General features: G+C 45.4%; 1 protein-coding gene across 1 annotated transcript in view; it reads left to right on the top strand.

Annotated features, from left to right (window-relative positions):
- The window catches only part of MTHFD1L (methylenetetrahydrofolate dehydrogenase (NADP+ dependent) 1 like), a 183,635-nt gene that overhangs the window by 43,872 nt on the left and 121,532 nt on the right, over positions 1 to 18,231 (top strand). The window contains exons 12-17 of the mRNA XM_045080183.1: positions 5,150 to 5,286; positions 6,760 to 6,806; positions 11,231 to 11,338; positions 12,194 to 12,268; positions 13,525 to 13,627; positions 18,120 to 18,196. Coding sequence (XP_044936118.1) covers positions 5,150 to 5,286; positions 6,760 to 6,806; positions 11,231 to 11,338; positions 12,194 to 12,268; positions 13,525 to 13,627; positions 18,120 to 18,196 — 547 coding nt within the window. The remainder of the gene's footprint in view (positions 1 to 5,149; positions 5,287 to 6,759; positions 6,807 to 11,230; positions 11,339 to 12,193; positions 12,269 to 13,524; positions 13,628 to 18,119; positions 18,197 to 18,231) is intronic.

Genomic DNA, 18,231 nt, shown 5'->3' with positions numbered 1-18,231 from the left:
CCAGCTGACTTGGGGAGTAGGTTGGGGATCCCCTGGGTCCCAGGGTTTGGAGCACACATGAAGTCAGTGTTGCTTTTCTGGAACATGCTTGATACAAGTTTATTTTCAGAAATAAGCTCGGGGACATTCAGAACTTCAAAAGTAAATTTAGTGATTTATCCACAAATTTGCTTCCCGTTTTCCAGGCTCTAAGTGATTTTGGTAGATGGATTTGCTGGCTTTCTCCCCCTGTTTAACGTGGGAAGATCTGGGGCGCCTGGGTGGCTCAGTGGGTTAAGCCACTGCCTTCTGCTCAGGTCATGATCTCAGGGTCCTGGGATCGAGTCCCGCATCAGGCTCTCTGCTCAGCAGGGAGCCTGCTTCCCTCTATCTCTCTCTCTGCCTGCCTCTCTCTGTCTACTTGTGATCTCTCTGTGTCAAATAAATAAATAAAATCTTAAAAAAAAAAAAAAAGTGGGAAGATCTAAGGAAATCTCAGGAGGATGTACTCTCCATTTACCAAGGAAGAATCAAGCAGTAATTTTTCATATGGACTGGCTGTGATTTACTCTTTGGGGTGCTTGTTAGTACTGGAAATAAGAACACAGATCTGTATGTGACCCTGCCCTTAGCTGGGAACACAGAAGTGATATTTCTAAAATAAAAGCTCTGACGGTATTGTTATCAGATTCCTACTGTCAAGGGCTGGCCACATGCTAGAGAGTGACAGTTAGCCTGGCTTTCCAGGATTAGGGCCGTGTGTGGTTCCATGCCCAGTAGGACATTGCTTCTCGCCTCACCCTGCCTCTTCGCCAGCATTTGTACACGCATCTGAGCTGAAGAAGCCGGGTTGTCGGATCGTCCGTAGACATGAAACAAAACCTGAGTTCTCAAGTATGGATTTAACCCCCAGAGCTAAACTGTTCTTTTTCTAAAATTGTGGTGTATATTCCTTTTAAAACAAAGATCTATGAAGGAACAAAAATTAAATTGTGTTCCTTTCAACTGCATTTAAAAAAAAAAAAAGCTGCATGGGTAGGATTTTGAGACGTACCTGTATCTGCAGGAAAGCCTGAAGGGTTTTAGACAATATGTATCATCACACTGTGTAACCCACACAAACAACCAATGATCTATTTTTTAAGTGTGTTAACTGCCTTTTTAATCTAACCTTTTAGTAGCTGCACATTTGAGATCAGTTTAAAACACCAGGCAATCATTTTATTTATCATCTGAAATGAAAAGTTCATTTGCAATAAAGACGACCTCCATAGTTCTACTTTTGGTCACATCAGTAACAGAAAGCAACGGTTGTCAAACCATTACACATGCTGTTTCTGCTTCAGAAATAGAAAGGACGCCTTTGTTAAATGGACAGTTCTTCCCTTTTCCTGCAAGATCTTTTTTATATTCTGGAAATAATACTAGCTTACACTGTAGAAAATTTAACATAATGAAAAGCAAAAAGGAGAAAACGAAATCTCTCATGACCCAGAAGGGTTAAAAATTTTTATATTTCCTTCCAGAATTTTCTCTCTGTATCTGTCCTTTTTTTTACACATTGAGATCATGCTGTAAATACCATTTTGTGTCCTGCTTTTACTCCTGAATACTGTAACATGACTCTTTCCCCAGGCTTTTGCAGAATTCAGATACTCCAGTAATTCCTCAAGAAACCTAAATAATATATTTGTGGTTGTCCTTTTGAACTTATGCATAAATGTGACTTAAACGTGTCAGCGGTAGAATTAAAATGTAAAACCATGGGATTTTAAAAAATCTGTCAATAGCCCCAACGCCGCCCAGATTAATTCGTTTTAAAAGCTGTTCTCCCAACCTCAGAATTTCTCATTCCGGCAGAATCATCTGTGTTCCATCAGCTACACATCGCGCCGTATTTGTACCTATACATCACTGTATTGGCTTTGCCTGACAAAATGAAAAGTATTGGGAATTGTTCAGGGAAATAGGCCAAAAGAATCTTAGGGGCCCTTGAGTTTTACATATTTTCCCAGTTACACTAATGAAAAGGAATTTGTTGGAGAGCTCGTCTCAGAATACAGCTGTCGGGCCCTGAATGTGTGTGCGGGCCCGGCCTCCGCGGGCCCCTACCCGTCTCTCTGCAGAAGTTTCTCTGAATTGCTCCGACAGAGCGGTTCAAAAAGAAGCCCACATTTGCCTGCGAACAGACGATTTCACGTTAACGCATAATTAAAATCACTGGCATTGCTTTCTTTCATGTGTCGAATGCCAGGTACCTCATTTCATTTTTTGTTTTCTTTGAATAGTCCAAACCATTCCTTTTGTTAAGTGTAAAAATAACCTTTACTGACTTTTTAAAGATTTTGCTTTTCTGCCTTGGGTAACTGTTCGAATATTGGTTGAGTCTTTTTGCTACATGCACAACTCGAATGAAACAAAGGTATTTTAGAAGAGACCACCACTGACAGGGCCTTTGAATGGCTCCCATCAGTCAGGTGTGATGGGAAACACTTGTTGTCAGGGATAAGAGACTTTAAAAACTTCACAGTCAGGAAGTTGCCTGGGGTGAGTGATACATATTCTTATGCTGCCTGACGTGTAGTTTTGGAGCTCCTGGTTAGACCCGTGGTTCATGACAATAGGACTGTTCTAGATTCTTCCTTTTGAGACCCTTGCCGGGTTTTACCACTACAGTCTGCATACGCAGTCTCTTTGACCGTGGAGTAAGGGGTTAACTTCTTGTTACTATGTGTCTAAACTCTCACAGAGTACTTCAATACAGTGTCACTGTACTCCACAGTAAACATACTTAGAAACATGTCTTGGAAAAGACATCCTTGCTTTGTCCAGCGTTTTTTGCTCACGTGTGCCCGGACAGGTGACAGAAACGCAATGAAAATGGCCATCGTCCTTCACCTCAACGAGCTTGTGGGCTGGTGGGCAAAATGGCCGCCTCAGGAAGCGCCTAACAATCCCCTCAGAAACGTTACATAATAAATACACAGTAAATGCTGTGGGATAGAGAGGAACAGATAAGCTACAGGGAGACCTTGAGGAAGAGAATGGACAGAAACCACAGTCACCTCTCCCTAAACTCTGAGCTCTTACAGAAAAAAGAAATTCCGTGCTCATTGTTTTTCCGACTCAGCTTAATAATCTGGAGTCAGAGTTAAGGATAGTGGGATAACAATTAAACCCAAGTCTGATATCAAGTGTAGGAATGAGGTAAAATAAAATTTTTATTGTAGCTCTCCTTTTATTGCTCCCAATAAATACTTCCTGCTTTTTGATTTTCCTGAATTGTATTAGTTGGCAGAAAGCTAAGCGGTCCTGTGTTTCTAATTAAGAATTTGGATGGTTCGCTGGAGTTTTGAGGAGGTCATCTCTGGGTGTGTCTGCCTTGGGCCGTCTCCAGCAGCGATGTTAGCCCATCCTTGGGAATGGAAATGTAATTCTTCATGTGACACGCTCAAGTAAACCACCTCTTCCTTTGCAAACAGTAGATGCTCAGTACAGTACTTAATCCGCCCTATCCTTGATTCAGCGTTTGTTTGGTTCTTTCAGGCTATCACAAGATTGTGATGCCTTTGGCTGACCAACGGCTTCTATTGTTGTTGTACCAAGAAAACAGAAAGTTGACTCAAAGCGTAAACACTTGTAACTGCGTCTTCATGGCGACCGAGTATCATGTGGCTTGAAGGGTTTAAAGTTTACTTCACCAAGTGTGTTTGGCTTGGCGCCCCAGCTCCCTACCAGTGACCCTGTTGCTAGGGACGGTGATGGCTGCCAGACCCTCACCCGGCGTCAGACATCTCTGCGTCTCTGTGGTGTGTGATTCTGTGCAGGCTTCCGTGGTTCCCTTCAGAGACCCTGTCACACCCTGCCTCATCCTCAAGATTTCTCACTTCTGCCCCTTCCAAGTTTCCTTTTGCTTTTTCTGACTATTCATTAAGAGAACGTGTTCTGGACGATTCTGTCCCTTTGTCCTGTGGTTACTCTCACTGAGTGATCTTTTCTGTTTCCATGCTTGAAATTGTTAATTAATGGTTAACAGCGGTTAAAAAATTTCTGTCCATAGAAGTGATCTGCAATTGCTTCCATTTCCATAGAAGTAACCTGGGGAAGTCTGGTAGCTTGCCTGGTTTTGATGCCCAGCTCTACTGCTTACTAATTGTGTGGCCCTGGGCGAATTACTGAACCTTCTCGTGCCTCAGTTTCCTCGTCCATTAAATGAGGATAAAAAAGTACCCAATAAGTGTAAAGCACAGAGCCTCACGTATTAACTACCCCAAACCCACACTCAATTTTATCGGGCTAATGTTTGATTATAATGAGAGATGTCAGCTCTCTGTTCGATAATGAGAGATGTCAACTCTCATCTTAGGTATTGCTTTCTCTCTGAAGCCTTCCCGGTGCTCCAGATCTCATCAGACCTGCCTCCTGCCTTGTGCTCTCATAACACAGCCTCATTGCCAAGTTTCTGCCTTACGTGCTTATCATTTTGGTGGACCAATTCTTCCCCAGTATTTGAGGGGCTGTTGGATGAGAAAGGATGGAGTTGAATATGTCTGACTCCGTGAGAAAGGAGCCACAGGAATGCAGACATCTTTCCTTGGGACTATAAACACTATCTGGAAATGAATGGGCTACCATAGAGGTAGCGCGCCTCCATCACTGTTTGTGTTGAAACATGGTAGAGACAAGCCCTGAACAGTAATGTCTAGAAGGAGATAGGTGAGTGGGACGACAGGAGCCTTCCAATCCTAAGAATCTGGCCACAGATCACTGAGAAGGCCTTGTGCCCACATTGAACTCCCAGTAAATGGCCCCAGAAGAATGAGTGCCCGATCATCCATCAAAAAGAAATGAGGTCGTCTTCATTATTTAAACCACTTGATGGATAACGCTATGCCGTTTCTTGAAGCTGAGAATGTTATCCCTGGTGAATAACTTTTTTTTTTTTGGTCTCTTGCTGGAGGTGTGTCTGTATCTTGGCTTTCGCGTAAGCATGGCCTGTATCTTGTGGATAGACTATAAACGTCCTTGAACATGGAAACGCTTACATGAATTTTCGGATGACGTGTTCTCTTCCAAATTCTTCTGATTTGATTCTGGTGCTATAGGTTGATTTTGCATAGGTTGTTCAGGAAGTAGTATGAAATTCACTTTTTTTTCCCCCTCAAACCAGGATCACACCGACCCCTCTCGGGGAAGGGAAAAGCACCGTGACAGTTGGACTCGTACAGGCACTGACTGCACACCTGAACATCAACTCCTTTGCCTGCCTCAGGCAGCCTTCTCAAGGACCAACTTTTGGAGTTAAAGGTACGTGATTTAACAACTGGTACATTTTTCAGGGCAAAATTTGAGGCAGAGAAAAGTTTTAAAAGAACGTCATCAACAGGGAGTTAAGACTTGTTGGAGGAACTGGTACATTCCATCCCCACGTGCACCCCCCTCACACACTCAGGATGTGGTGGTCACCCCAAGATGCCCCCCACTGCAGAGGGGGCTGCAGTGTGTGGGGAGGGGGTTCAGCCACGCCCCCCGGGGAAGCCCATTTCCCTCATTCCCTGGAGCAGTCGCTGGGCCTGTGCTCACCACTCCAGCCTTGGGTGGAAGCCATCGAGCTCATCAGGACCTTCTTTGCCAAGCAAGCCCCTTTGTGATTCTGCCTCTCCTATTGGCGTTTTATCATCCCTGCCACGGAGAAAAGGCTTTCCCACTAAACGGTCAGAGAGCCTTTCATTTGGGCCCGAGGCCTCATCCCGTCAAAGTTGTTGTCAGGCCTGCCGTGCTCTGGAAGCTGATCGGCCATGGACAGAGCTGCGGGAAAATTTCTGTCTGGCTGTGCCGGGCCCACATCAGGCACGGGCACACTCCCTACTCCCTCTCCGCTGACTGGCCATGACGTCATTCTTCAGCCTTTCCTGCTGTGATTACTATTGGTTCTTGGCACCAATGGTGGTTGTTCGCAGGATGATGTTTATGTTACCATCACAGCCGTTAATAAGTCCTAGCTCGTGAAGTACCGATAACTCATAGGATGTCAGACATGATGCAGCGGAACGAACACTAAACTCAGAGCAAGAAGGCTGTGGTTTTATCCGTGCCGTGTCGCTTACTACTGTGTGACACCGTGTTTGCTGGTTGTCACCTCTCTGAGCCACATCTGTGATTACGCAAAGTGGCTGATAGTATCTGGCTTGCTGAGTTGCGAGGGCCAAGTGAGATAGCGTATAAAACACATGGTACACTGTGCAATGATAGGACGCGGAAGGTATCACTCTTGCTTAAAGAAAACGAAATCTTTTTAATGTAGTAACTTTACTATTTTGAGCGATAATCAGCACACCAGACCTTACATATGATTATCTAAAATCACTTGCCTGAATTTTACCATGTGTTAGTCTGAGTTCACCAGATGGGCTTTTTTGAACCAAGTTTTTTGATACTTTAAGCATGTGCAATTTAGATAACACAGCTGCCTAGATCTAAGAATAAATGAATAAAATAATCTCGTGTTGGCTGTAATGACCTTTGCTATATTATTTTTACTTTTTTTTTTTAAACCAAGACACTGAAGTCCTTCCATCGCACAGTTGGACAGAGTTGGGACTTTTCCCCCCTTTTTTGTTCTGCTTTGAGAGGCAGTTAATGTTTTTTACCACCTGTTATTTCATCTTGGGGATGCTGGCCTTCCTGCTGGGTTGGGGGAGCTGTGACCCTAGGGCCCTCATGATCCTGCATGGCCTTAGTTGGTGATGGATTTCAAACAATGCCTTCTCTGTCCTACAGGGGGCGCTGCAGGTGGTGGATATGCCCAGGTCATCCCCATGGAGGAGGTAAGATCTCCGGAAAAAGGTGTCATGTGTCACTGTTTCTCCTTCCTGGAACTTTTTGCTGGGCCGCATAAGCCCAGGCCCAGTCCTTGATCCTCAGTCCCAGAATCCTAAAGGCTCTGCAGACCAAAACCATTTACATGACATATAGTGGCAAAACCTGACATTGATAGTTCTGAGCCATTCGTGTCTATGTGGTTTGCTGTAAATACTCATATATTTTGCTGCAGATTTGATTCATGGATGCAGACCTAAACCCTGCTTGGGGCGTGTTACTAAAAAACTAGAGGTATATCACACTGTTTCTAAATGACCAAAAATTCCGAATTCCATACTCCACGTGGCTCCAAAGGCTTCTGGAGAAGGCAGTAGAGACCTAGCTCCCCATCAGTTGTCAGCTATACGTCCCAGTCAGGAGGACTTGGACTCCTCCCTTGGGCAAAGTGAAACTCCAAAACAGTTCCAAAGAGGGGCACCTGGGTGGCTCAGATGGGTAAGCCTCTGCCTTCGGCTCAGGTTATGAACCTGGGGTCTTGGGATCGAGTCCAGCATTGGGCTCCCTGCTCAGTGGGGAGTCTACTTCTCCCTCTCCCTCTGCCTGCTTCTCCCTCTGCTTGTGCTCTCTATCTCTCTGTTAAATGAATATATTTTTTAAAAAATCTTTACTTTAAAAAAAAAAAAAGTAGTTCCTAAGAAAAATGGGCAAAAAATGCCAAAGGTGTCCATTCTTATTTCTGCAAGAACTCCTATCCCCACACCACCACCCCCTTGTCCCCTGCATCTGACCGTCTGAGCAGGCCTCCTCACTTCTCTCTGCATCAGCCTCTTACTTCTGGTCCCAAGAAATCTTTCCAAAACCAAGTCTGATGCACTTGTTCAGTGCCTCTCAGTGGCGACCCCCTCACCGTCCGTGCCGGGTAGCATGGCAGGTCCTTGTGTGCTCCAGGCTCCCTGCCTGCCTCAGGTCCCCACGGGCCACCCGCCCTTTCCCCACCTCCTCAGACTCCCTGCCAACTCCTGGCCTCTTGGCTCTTGATTCCAAGCCTGGAGCGTTCTTCCTTTCCTGTTGTGCCCTCCCTGCCTGTCCTTCTCTAAGTTGTATTCCACCCCCTCCGGATCCCCTCAGATTCTGTTTCTCTCATCCGGTTCGGTAGCCTGGGGTATGTTAGAGGCCACAGACCCGGCACGCAGCCCGGCGCCCAGCACACAGCAGAGGCTCCCTGGGAAATGTGTGTTGGTTCTGTTGGATGAATAGGAAAGGTGTTTCCCTATGGAGGCCGGAGTGTCAGGGAAGCTACAAGGGCAGTCTGGACACTTTTTGAGTATTGGGGGTGGGGTGAGAGAGAATAGTGCAGGGCATTGCTGAAAAGATAGCCCCAAGCCTCCCATCTGAACGGGGATGAGTAATATTCACAAGCCAGGAAGAGCCAGAGCCAGGAGGCCAGGTCGGGGATCTGGAGTACAAGGATCATGCCCAGGGGAATGGCTCGGGGATTTCTGCGCAAATATTCAGAAGGCATTGGTGTCCTGCAGTCACATGGCATCAGCTGCATGGCTCAGACTTGGGGCAGACTTAAGGCATATGATAGTTCTAACTGCCTTGTGATCATTAGGTGAGCCAGAAACAATCAGGCAGTCTGTTCCTTGAATTCAAAGACCTCCCGTATCTCGTTCATCTCTCGGTCTCCCCAGCTCTGAGCACGATGCCCAGCCCTCAGACCATGTTTGTTGACCGAGTGCATGAATACACAGTGTGCCGGAAGAACCTTAATTAACAGTCATGGGGAAATGTTTGAATAAATTCCAGATGGGTTGAAGAATTGAAAGTGAAAATACTGAGACTAGAAGCATATGATGGAGCCAGGATTGTGAGGCTGGGGGAAGCATCCCAGGCAGTGGGACCCGCTCAGAGGACAGCACTGAGGCAGAAGGCATTGGTTCTCTTTAGGAACAAGAGGGCATCAGTTTGTGTCTGTGGGCCAGCAGGGGCGGAGGGAGTGAGGTGTAAAAACGGGCGGGGGCCAGCTCTTTCAGGCTATGAAGTTCATGACCAAGAGCCTGGATATTATTGGAATATCATTGTCCGCCATTAAAGGAATCTTGACAAAGTAATAATATGATATAAATTGAGTTTTATAAAAATCCTTCTGGCTTCTGCGCAGAGAATAGACTGCCAGGAGTCCAGAGTGGATGCTAGGAGTCTAGAAGGAGAACCAGAGGAAAGATGGTGGTGTGGCCCAAGGTGGTGGCATTGAGGATGGAGAAAGGTTGACAGTGATGGAAGATGTGTTTCCTCAATTTGCAATAAATTAGATGAGCGGCATGAGGAAAGGGGAGACATCCAGGATAGCGAGCTGAGCAACCCCACAGTCCCTTTAATGGAGGATGGAGGCGGGGGTGCCTGTGTGGCTCAGTCTGTTAAGTGTCCAATTCTTGATCCTGGCTCAGGGTCATGAGTTCAAGCCCCACATTGGGCTCCATGCTTTGTGTGGAGCTTATTTAAAAAAAAAAAAAAGGATCAGAAATGGAGGATGGGGGGCCGGGGTAATGGCCATGTGGCTAGAGCTGTGGGGGCAAAGGGGTTGTGGTCAGAAGAAGAGAGACCTGTTTGGGGCCAATGGACACCCCAACGGATATCAAATAGGCAAAAGGAAAGAAAAACAAGCCAGTTTTAACTTTAACACGGGGTAAGGATTCAATAGAAACATCAGAAAAGGTCAACAAACCAGTCGTTGTTTGTTTTCAGTGATAATTAAATTAATCTACATTAAAACTACTAGCAGTTATTTGACTTACCAAATTGGCAGTGGATTTTTTTTAATAATAATAGTACTAAATATTAGCAGTGAGAGATTGACATATACTGCTGGGAAGCATATGTTGGTAAAATTTTCCTGGAGGGCAAGTTAAAAAAAAGTATCAAGTGCCTTTAAAACAGTATCATAGCTTCTGGCCTAGTTTATCCTAAGCAAAAACTGGCTGTGTATGCAAAGATATAATTTTAAACTATTTTCCCATGAGACAGTCTTAAATGTCTTCTAATAGGATAGCACACTAACTATATTTTGAAGACTATTTAATGATGTAAAAATGCTAGTAATATTAACACTGAGTATAAAAGGTAAAGTGGGGGCGTCTGGGTGGCTCAGTGGGTTAAAGCCTCTGCCTTCGGCTCAGGTCATGATCCCAGGGTCCTGGGATCGAGCTCCACATCAGGCTCTCTGCTCAGCAGGGAGCCTGCTTCTTCCTCTCTCTCTCTCTCTGCCTGCCTCTCTGCCTACTTGTGATCTCTGTCAAATAAATAAGTAAAATCTTTTAAAAAATAAAATAAATAAAAGCTAAGGTGTAGGGGAGCCTCGCTGGCTAAGTCTGTTGAGTGTCTGACTCTTGATTTCAGTTCAGGTTTTGATCTCGTGGTTATTAGTTTGAGCCCTGTCTTGGGCTCTGCACTAAGTATGGAACCTACTTTAAAAAAAAAAACAAACAAGGTGTAAACTATTTTGGTGTTATGATCTTGATATTAAAAATTATAAATTTTATAAAATACACATATGTAATTTTTCATATTTTGTACTTATCATATACTTTATGTTATAAAAAGAGGTTTTTACTGATCAACTGGTGTTTTGGGCATGGTACTTCAATTCTTTCAGAACGCGGTTTTGATGGTATTATCAAGATTTTTAATCCAGGAACCACACTGCTGGAAATATATGGCTTATTAGCAACTAATTAAAAAAATTATTTGCATGTATTCTTTTTAATTGTAGCCTTCTTTGCAAAAGTGAAAATTGGGTTGCAATTTAAATATCTAGACATAAGAAACTGAAAACTTTTGGAACATCTGTTCCCTTACATAGACTCTGTGAACTGTAACTACATATAAACAAGATTATTACATTAAAACACATAGAGTAATAAGTTCCTTAAATGAAAAGTTACCAAATGTGTTGTAAGTATGCCCAGTCTACAAATAATAAACATGCATGCACTTAAGACCAGAATGAAAATAACAGACTAGAGTCTTGAGGGTGATATCATTTTTTTTTACTTCTCAGACTTTCTATCATATATTATTCTTTTCTTACTGTTTATTTTATTCTCTGCCTCATTTTAAAGTATATTCGATGTGACATTATTTTCTAAATCATGAAAACAAGGAAACTGATTATTAAGGCCATCAGAATGTCTCACCCCTAACCCAAGAACAAAAGACGAAAGACATTGTGGTGACCCATTCGGCTTAAGAGTTCTTTGTTGTCAAGTGGAAAACTCTGACATTGATTTTTTGATTTAGGCTGTTTTGTGGACTTAGCTCATGATAAGGCTGTGTGTAATTAGTGCAATAGTTTATTTATTCAGAAAGCCCTGGAGCACTGCCGTGGTTGTCTGAGACCAGTAGAAAGATGTTTTCATGTCATTCACAGTTCAACCTTCACTTGACCGGGGACATCCACGCCATCACTGCTGCCAATAACCTCCTGGCCGCCGCTATTGACACGAGGATTTTACATGAAAACACTCAAACCGATAAGGTGAGAGAGTTTCCTTGCTGGCTCTTTTGGGCATCTTATCCTGGGATTTCCAGATTCTTAAGGAGTTCGTGAGAAAACTTTGGAGTCTGTAAACTGTCTGAAATTATATAAAACATTTTGTGAACTCTACATGTCCTTATTTCTTGGGGAGAAGATCCATGCTTTGGTCGGCTTCTCAAATGAGTTTATGACCCCTGCTGTGTTGTTAGGTGAATTATGTTAGTTGTATGTTGAAACAGGACTTTCAGTTTTAAAGGCAGTTGATAGACCAGTTCTCTTCATTCTGTTCAAAGGTCCAGTCCCTGGTCTGTACTAAGAGGATTAGAAAGTTATCTTTTATACTGTCATGTTACATGTAGCCATTCTAGATGTGCTTTGAAAGGGATTAGACCCCCTTATTGGGCTTCAGGTGCACACAGCTGATGTAAACAAACACCTGATGGGGATAGAGTACTAGGTGCTAATTGTTCATAGACAGAGGACATGGATAAAAGTGGGACTTTCTGGCATATTTACAAGGGTCTTGACTTCCTCCAATCAAAGTAATCCCTTGTGAGTTTTGGAAACCATATATAGATAAATATTAATATGGTGGTTGTGAGGCTATGTAGATAAAGAAATATTTATATTTATGCAAAGTCTTTGCAATGTGCCTTATTTCAGATCTAGTCAGATTTATTAAAACAATAGAACTTAAGGCTGCATGGTTTATATTAGCCAAGAATTTTAATAGGGTCTCTAATCTAAACAGTTTGGTCATAAATGTAATGAACTTTGTCATATCCTGTGAATTATCCAAGCTCATAGTTGGCTCTTAAGTTTTTGCGGGGTTTTATTTTTGTTTTGTGTTTTTAGGCGCTGTATAATCGACTCGTTCCTTCGGTGAATGGTGTTCGACAGTTTTCAAGCATTCAGCTTGCTCGGCTGAAAGTAAGTTTGCACTTCCTGGCTCTTCCAGAAGAAAATAATCCTGGAGACAAGTCAGAAAGATGATCAAAACCAGCAATTTTGAACTTGATTTGGTCTTTGGTTTTCAGACACTCTTTGAGGTGTTAAAGTCTAGAGACAGACCAACGTAACAGAGAGAAGAGAACCAGAAACCTCAGACCTGATTATACCAAAGAGCTGGTGGACAGACTAGTTCCCCTTTTGAGCTCTCTGTTCCTTCCACTATCAACTGAGAGGACTGCTTTGCAAACCTAGCATACCTAGTCCACTGACAAATCGAATTTCTGAGAGCCCTTCTCTTTCATGAATTTTCTTCAATTTCTAGGAAATAAGATACATTTTCCTTGATACATTTTCAGAGAAAATGTCAGGTTTTATGCAGGAAGATGCTAACTGAGATTGTACTAGTTAAAGCAATCTTAATTCTCACCCTAGTTCTGTTTGCTGCTGTCCTACTTATCACAGTGATTCCCCCTTGCTCTTTTCAGAGACTGAAAACTAACTTTAATGGTAAAACTGGCAGCCGCTGATGGGCGAACATGGATTTTAAAAACTCACCATCCTGCCTCCGAACCAAGTTTAGTGTGTTGAGAACATGTGCGCTGGACTGACCCCAGCAGCCACAACATGGGGGTCATTCCTGTTGGCAGTCATGCTTTCAGATTATTTTCTTATGCTTCATCAGGAGCTTTCAGAACATGTTTCCTTTACAGAAATGGATGCACTCAGAGTTTTAATGACATTTTTTTCAGTGTACTAGAGATAACTTGTTTTTTAAGAAATGGCCATCACCTTGACTTGAGTTATTGGTATTGGTGTTTGAAAGAAGAGCTAATGAACCAGAACGGGGGCGCAGACAGACAGCAGCCGATGTCCCTTCTGCGTGGAGGACACGTGGCCACGTCGCCCAGTCCTGATAGTCTCGGGCCCAGACAGCAGCAAGTCGTGTTCTCTGTCCGCCCAGCCACGCCTGATTTCAGTGTCATTTAGGGTGTATTACATATATCCGTGTCTTGCATTTCAGGGATATTTGGGTATTTGTTTAGGAATTGGTCTCACCTACAAGTTATTGTAAGTTCAGTGTAGTTTCAGGTTTTTTTGTTTTGTTTCTAGTTCAGTGTAGTTCTAAAAAGACTTCCGAGCCATGGAGGAAATAAAAATGACCGGGATCATTTGGGGTACGTTTTGCTTTCTCTTCCTTGCTAAAATCGATCACATTTTTCCCCCTTCATCGTTAGAAACTGGGAATAAATAAGACCGATCCCAACGCCCTGACGGAAGAGGAAATCGGGAAATTCGCCCGTCTCAACATCGACCCCTCCACCATCACGTGGCAGAGAGGTAGGCTCGGGGGTGACAGTTGTCCAGTTGCAGCCGTGAAATCGCTTTCCCAAGTACCCAGTCTCACGTCTTCCCCTCACCCACCCAGCGTGGGATCCGGAATCCCTCTGTGGGATTCAAGAACGGTCATTGCCCGTTCACTCACCGTCGCCTCCTATGTAGGAGGCAGAGTCACTCCCCCTCTGGAGCCCGCTGCTCCTCCCGGGCTCTGTCCCATTCACTCCCCCGACACACGTCCAGGGAGCGCTACTCCCTTTTCTTCTCCCTGGGTAGTAGCGCCTGAAGCTCAGAGGCTCTTGGGTCAGGAGGTCTGGATGCCTGACCCTTCTGTACGTTCTCCTCAGACCGGCCCCTCGCTTTCCTCCTTCCTACCCACTCCCATAACCTCTTTTATCAGATGCCTGCTTGATTGCTGTGACCTTGTAGTAGATGTTCTTGTGAGCACACGCCCATCTCGCCAGTAGGCAGCTTCAGAACGTAGAGATGTTCTTCTGTCACCCCTTTGCTCAGAAGCCCGCAGTGTGTATGATAAAATCCTGTGTGGGACACGGAGGCGGCCAGGAAGCTTGGCCTGAAGCATCCCCGCGACGTGGCCCTAAGGGGCTTTTTCCTCTATGTCTGCTTTCCAGACAGCTGGGCCGAACCTCTGTCTGCACCCCCCGCCCCCACCCCGTCCCCTTGCCTAGACTCTCCTGGACACAGCCTGGGGCCCCCCTGTCACGAGGGACACAAAGCTTTCCTTCTGAGAATCTATTCAACCAGTTCGTGAGGAGCCTAGTGTTTCCCCGTAAACCAGGAGATGGAGAGACAAAGACCAGAGGCTGAGTCTTGGCTCCACCGGGGAGGAGCTGTGCAGCTTTTAACAAGCGACTGTCTCCGATTTCTCACCCGTGAAATGGAACAGTGGTTAGCCAAGTCTGCCTGGCTTGGTTCTGCTGCCGCAAGAGAGTGCTTTGCAAACTCAACGGCACTGCCCAAGCCATCAGTAGACGCCATCATGGGAGCCGTAGCAGGAGTGTTCGGAGCATTTGTCTCCCAAGCTGAGGGAGAGGAACGCCATTTTGGAAACTGAAAAAAAATATAGGATATTTTTGTCTACATTTTATAGATTTTTATATAAAATATATATATATATAATCTATAAAAACTTATAACTTTTTAAATAAAACCTATAGGTCTATAGATTTTGGATCCTGCCAGCTTCATGTATGTTACAAGTAGCATGTTCCATTTCATTGGCTCTTTATTGTGGTGGTAACTTTATATGGATCTAGAATATTCCTTTGTGAATGAACCACAATTTATTATTTAATAGAGAAACGACAGTTGTAATAATGGGTATGAATGTCATCAGCATTTTATTGGGAAGCCTGCTGACTTTTTTTAATAATGGAAGTGACAGCTTCTCAAAAGCTATTCCAGATAGACACAAGAATTATGTGATTGTTTAATGGTACTAAAGTAAAGAAAATATTATGGGTGTCAACAAGCAACCTGGATTGGAGGAGTTTAGACTGACATTTGCTAGGTAGTTTGGCTCTGACTCCCAGGAGTTAATATAAAAAATGGAACTCTTTACCAAGTGAATTGAGGACATTTAATGTAGAGTCTTTTTTTTTTTTAAGGCAATATGAGGTTTGACCTAGAAATAACGTAATCCTCATGATGAGATTAATTTCTTATATGACTTGGGGGACCCTCAGGGATGATGTGGGGCTGCACACCTCGTCTTGGACTATAAGAATGGTGTGGATTTATGGAAGGACCAGCCTTTCCTTTCTGCCTTTGGAGGAAATGTAACTGGTGTTTCTTTCACCCTGTGTCTCCTCTCAGAAGCTTATAGGCCTCGTTGCCTGGCAGTAACATGGGACCAGAGCCAATAGACTATTCCAGAAACAATGTAAAAAGAAGGAACAAATAGGGGCGCCCAGGTGGCTCAGTGGGTTAAGCGTCTCCCTTTGGCTCAGGTCATGATCGCAGGGTCCTGAGATCAAGTCCTGCATTGGGCTCCTTGCTGATTGGAGAGCCTGCTGCTCCCCCTGCTTGTGCTCACTTGCGCGTTCTCTCTCTCTTTCCTTCTCTGGCAAATAAAATCTTTAAAAAAAAGAAGAAGAAGAAGAAGAAGAAGGAACAGTAGCCACCAAGTCATTTTGTATCTCCCAGAGGAGCAAGAGCCTAGCCTTGCTGAGCACCGCCCCTCCCATGTGGGGGGCTACAGTCTGCTCTTCTCTCCTGTCTCATTGGTGCATCCACCTCCAGGCTATTAGACAGCGGTCCCACAGGCCTCAGTCACCCTCAGTGAAGTGACATCAGGTCCTGGTTCCCAGCACACACACACCCCCCCCAGCAAGCCTTGCAGGGAATCATGACAGCTCCGTCCCCGAAACGAAAACAGTGGCCATGCCCTGACCAAGTGCCGTGACCCACCCAGCACCCCAGCCGCTGTTGTTCAGGAAACCGCTCCGCTCGCCGTGGGTGTTCCTCAGAACACAGGCAGCAGGGTAGTGCCCGAGGCCCCCCGCAGACCCACACTCGCCTGCACCTTCCATCTCCCCGTGCGAGTCCAAGCTTCCGATCTGAGATTGACGTCTTGTTCGTCGGGTTCGTGGGACCTGGCACAACACTGACCCTCAGTGACTCTTCTGGAGTGAACACGTGCGTTCCGCCGTCCAGCTTTACCTCTAACATTGAGAGGGCAGAATGAAGCATCACTAACTTAGGGTTCCTTCCTGGTGTCTACCTCGTGTGTAGGAATTTAATTTTCCCATCTCTTCTGTGGCCCTGACGCACCCACATGTCTCCCCACCAAGCATCCGGAACCTGCTGGGACCCTGTAACACACGCAGCCTTCCAGTGGCCCTGCTTCGAGCGGATCCTGCCAGCCTTTTTTATTTTTTTCTTTTTGGTTGGTTTGTGTTCTCTCTGCTCAGTAACGGCAGCTGAATTTCCAATGCAAGCATCATACCTGTTATATGCCAGGATTGCGTATCCCGCACGTCAGAGTGGGAAGTGTTTTTACCAGGACCGGGCCACGGGTCTTGGCGATAAGTACGAGCTAGTGGGAGTTTTAAAAAGCGTTTCTTGCTCTGTGTAGACTCTGGCTGGACCTTCAAATCATCCAGGCCTGTATGTGTTTGACGTGTGAAGTCTGAGTGTGCGCGTGAGTGTGTTTGCGTATCTGAGTGTGTACGTGAGTGTGAGAGATTGGGCGTGTCGCATGGACAGTGGCACCGGCAGTCAGGGAACAATGGGAGGGCAAGGTAGGCAGGCCGGCCGAGGCCTCGTGTGGGAAGGAAAAGCTCGACATGTTTCATCCTAAGATGCTCTCAGTCCCCGAATACAGAATTCTCGCCATCAGTATGTCAGGGCCATCTAATGCGCTGTCGCGGTGGGCGGCTTGTTCTTGGAAGCCACGTGAATTACGAGTGAAGCCCGCCTCCTTCTCGCTGGTTTCCTGCCGTTGTCATTCTGGTTTGCACTCCACAGACCTACCTTCCACAAACACATGCAAGTCAGCGCCGTTCAGAGAAACCAGCGGAAGCCATGCAAATTGGTGCCTGCTTTAATCACAGCCGACTTCTTCCCTCCCTCCTCACCTTACTGCTTTATTGTCCTGGGGTAAAATAATACGTATCATGAGATTTTAACCATTTATGAGTGTGAGATCTGTGGTGTTAAATACATTCACTGGGCTTCCGGGGGTCATGCATCCCCACACTCTACACCTGGAACCTTCCATCATCCCCAAGAAAAACTATGTACCCATTGAACAATAACTCCCCATCTCTCCCCCCCCAGCCCCCCACAACCACTTGTGAGTTTGGTAGTTCACGTCAGTGGGATCATACAACGTTAGTGGGATCATACAACGTTAGTCCTCTTCTCCGGCTGATTTCACGACGCATACTCTTCCCACGTCTGTCCGTGTGGTTGTTCGTTCCCTTGGTTTGGGCTGTGTGATCGTCTGCAGACCACATTTTGTTCACCTGTTCACCTTCTGATGGACACTTGACTCTTCCACCTTTGGGTGTTGTGAAGGATGCCGCAGTGAATGTGAATCCTCGGAGACGTGTTCGAGTCTCTGCTCTGGGTTCTGCTGGTTGTATACCTAGGACCGTCGTGGCTGCATCCTGCGGTAGTTCCGCGTTGAACGCTTTCAGAACCAAAATTGGCTTCTTCTTGTGACTCGGGCTCAGGGTAAAATGTGACCACGTCGGAAATGGGTTTCCTTTACTAGCTAGTCAAACACGGCACCCCGCCTTCACCCCCACCCTGACACACCCTATCATATCAAGCCTTTGGTCTTGCTACGGCACTCAGTGCCGCCTGGTGTTTTCAATCTGGTTCTCTGTGTGTTCACTGGGACGTCAGGGGCAGCATAGCCAGACCTGCCTCTTGCCCCCCACGGCCTCCTTGGCCCTCACGACAGCTCCAGGTGCACGGGGTAGCTGGTCCGTACCTATGGATTGAAGAAGCTTTATCTCTTTTTCAGTATTGGATACAAATGACCGATTCCTACGAAAAATAACGATTGGGCAGGCCCCCACCGAGAAGGGCTATTCCCGGCAGGTACGTGACCTTTCTGTGTGGGCGTGGCTCTGGTC

The sequence above is a fragment of the Mustela putorius genome, unplaced genomic scaffold (genome assembly GCF_011764305.1).
Source record: "Mustela putorius furo isolate JIRA1106 unplaced genomic scaffold, ASM1176430v1.1 tig00000450_pilon_pilon_pilon, whole genome shotgun sequence".
In the NCBI taxonomy this organism is placed as follows: domain Eukaryota; kingdom Metazoa; phylum Chordata; class Mammalia; order Carnivora; family Mustelidae; genus Mustela; species Mustela putorius.
The sequence above is the reverse complement of the archived record's forward strand: the minus strand, read 5'-3'. Positions and strand labels throughout refer to the sequence as shown.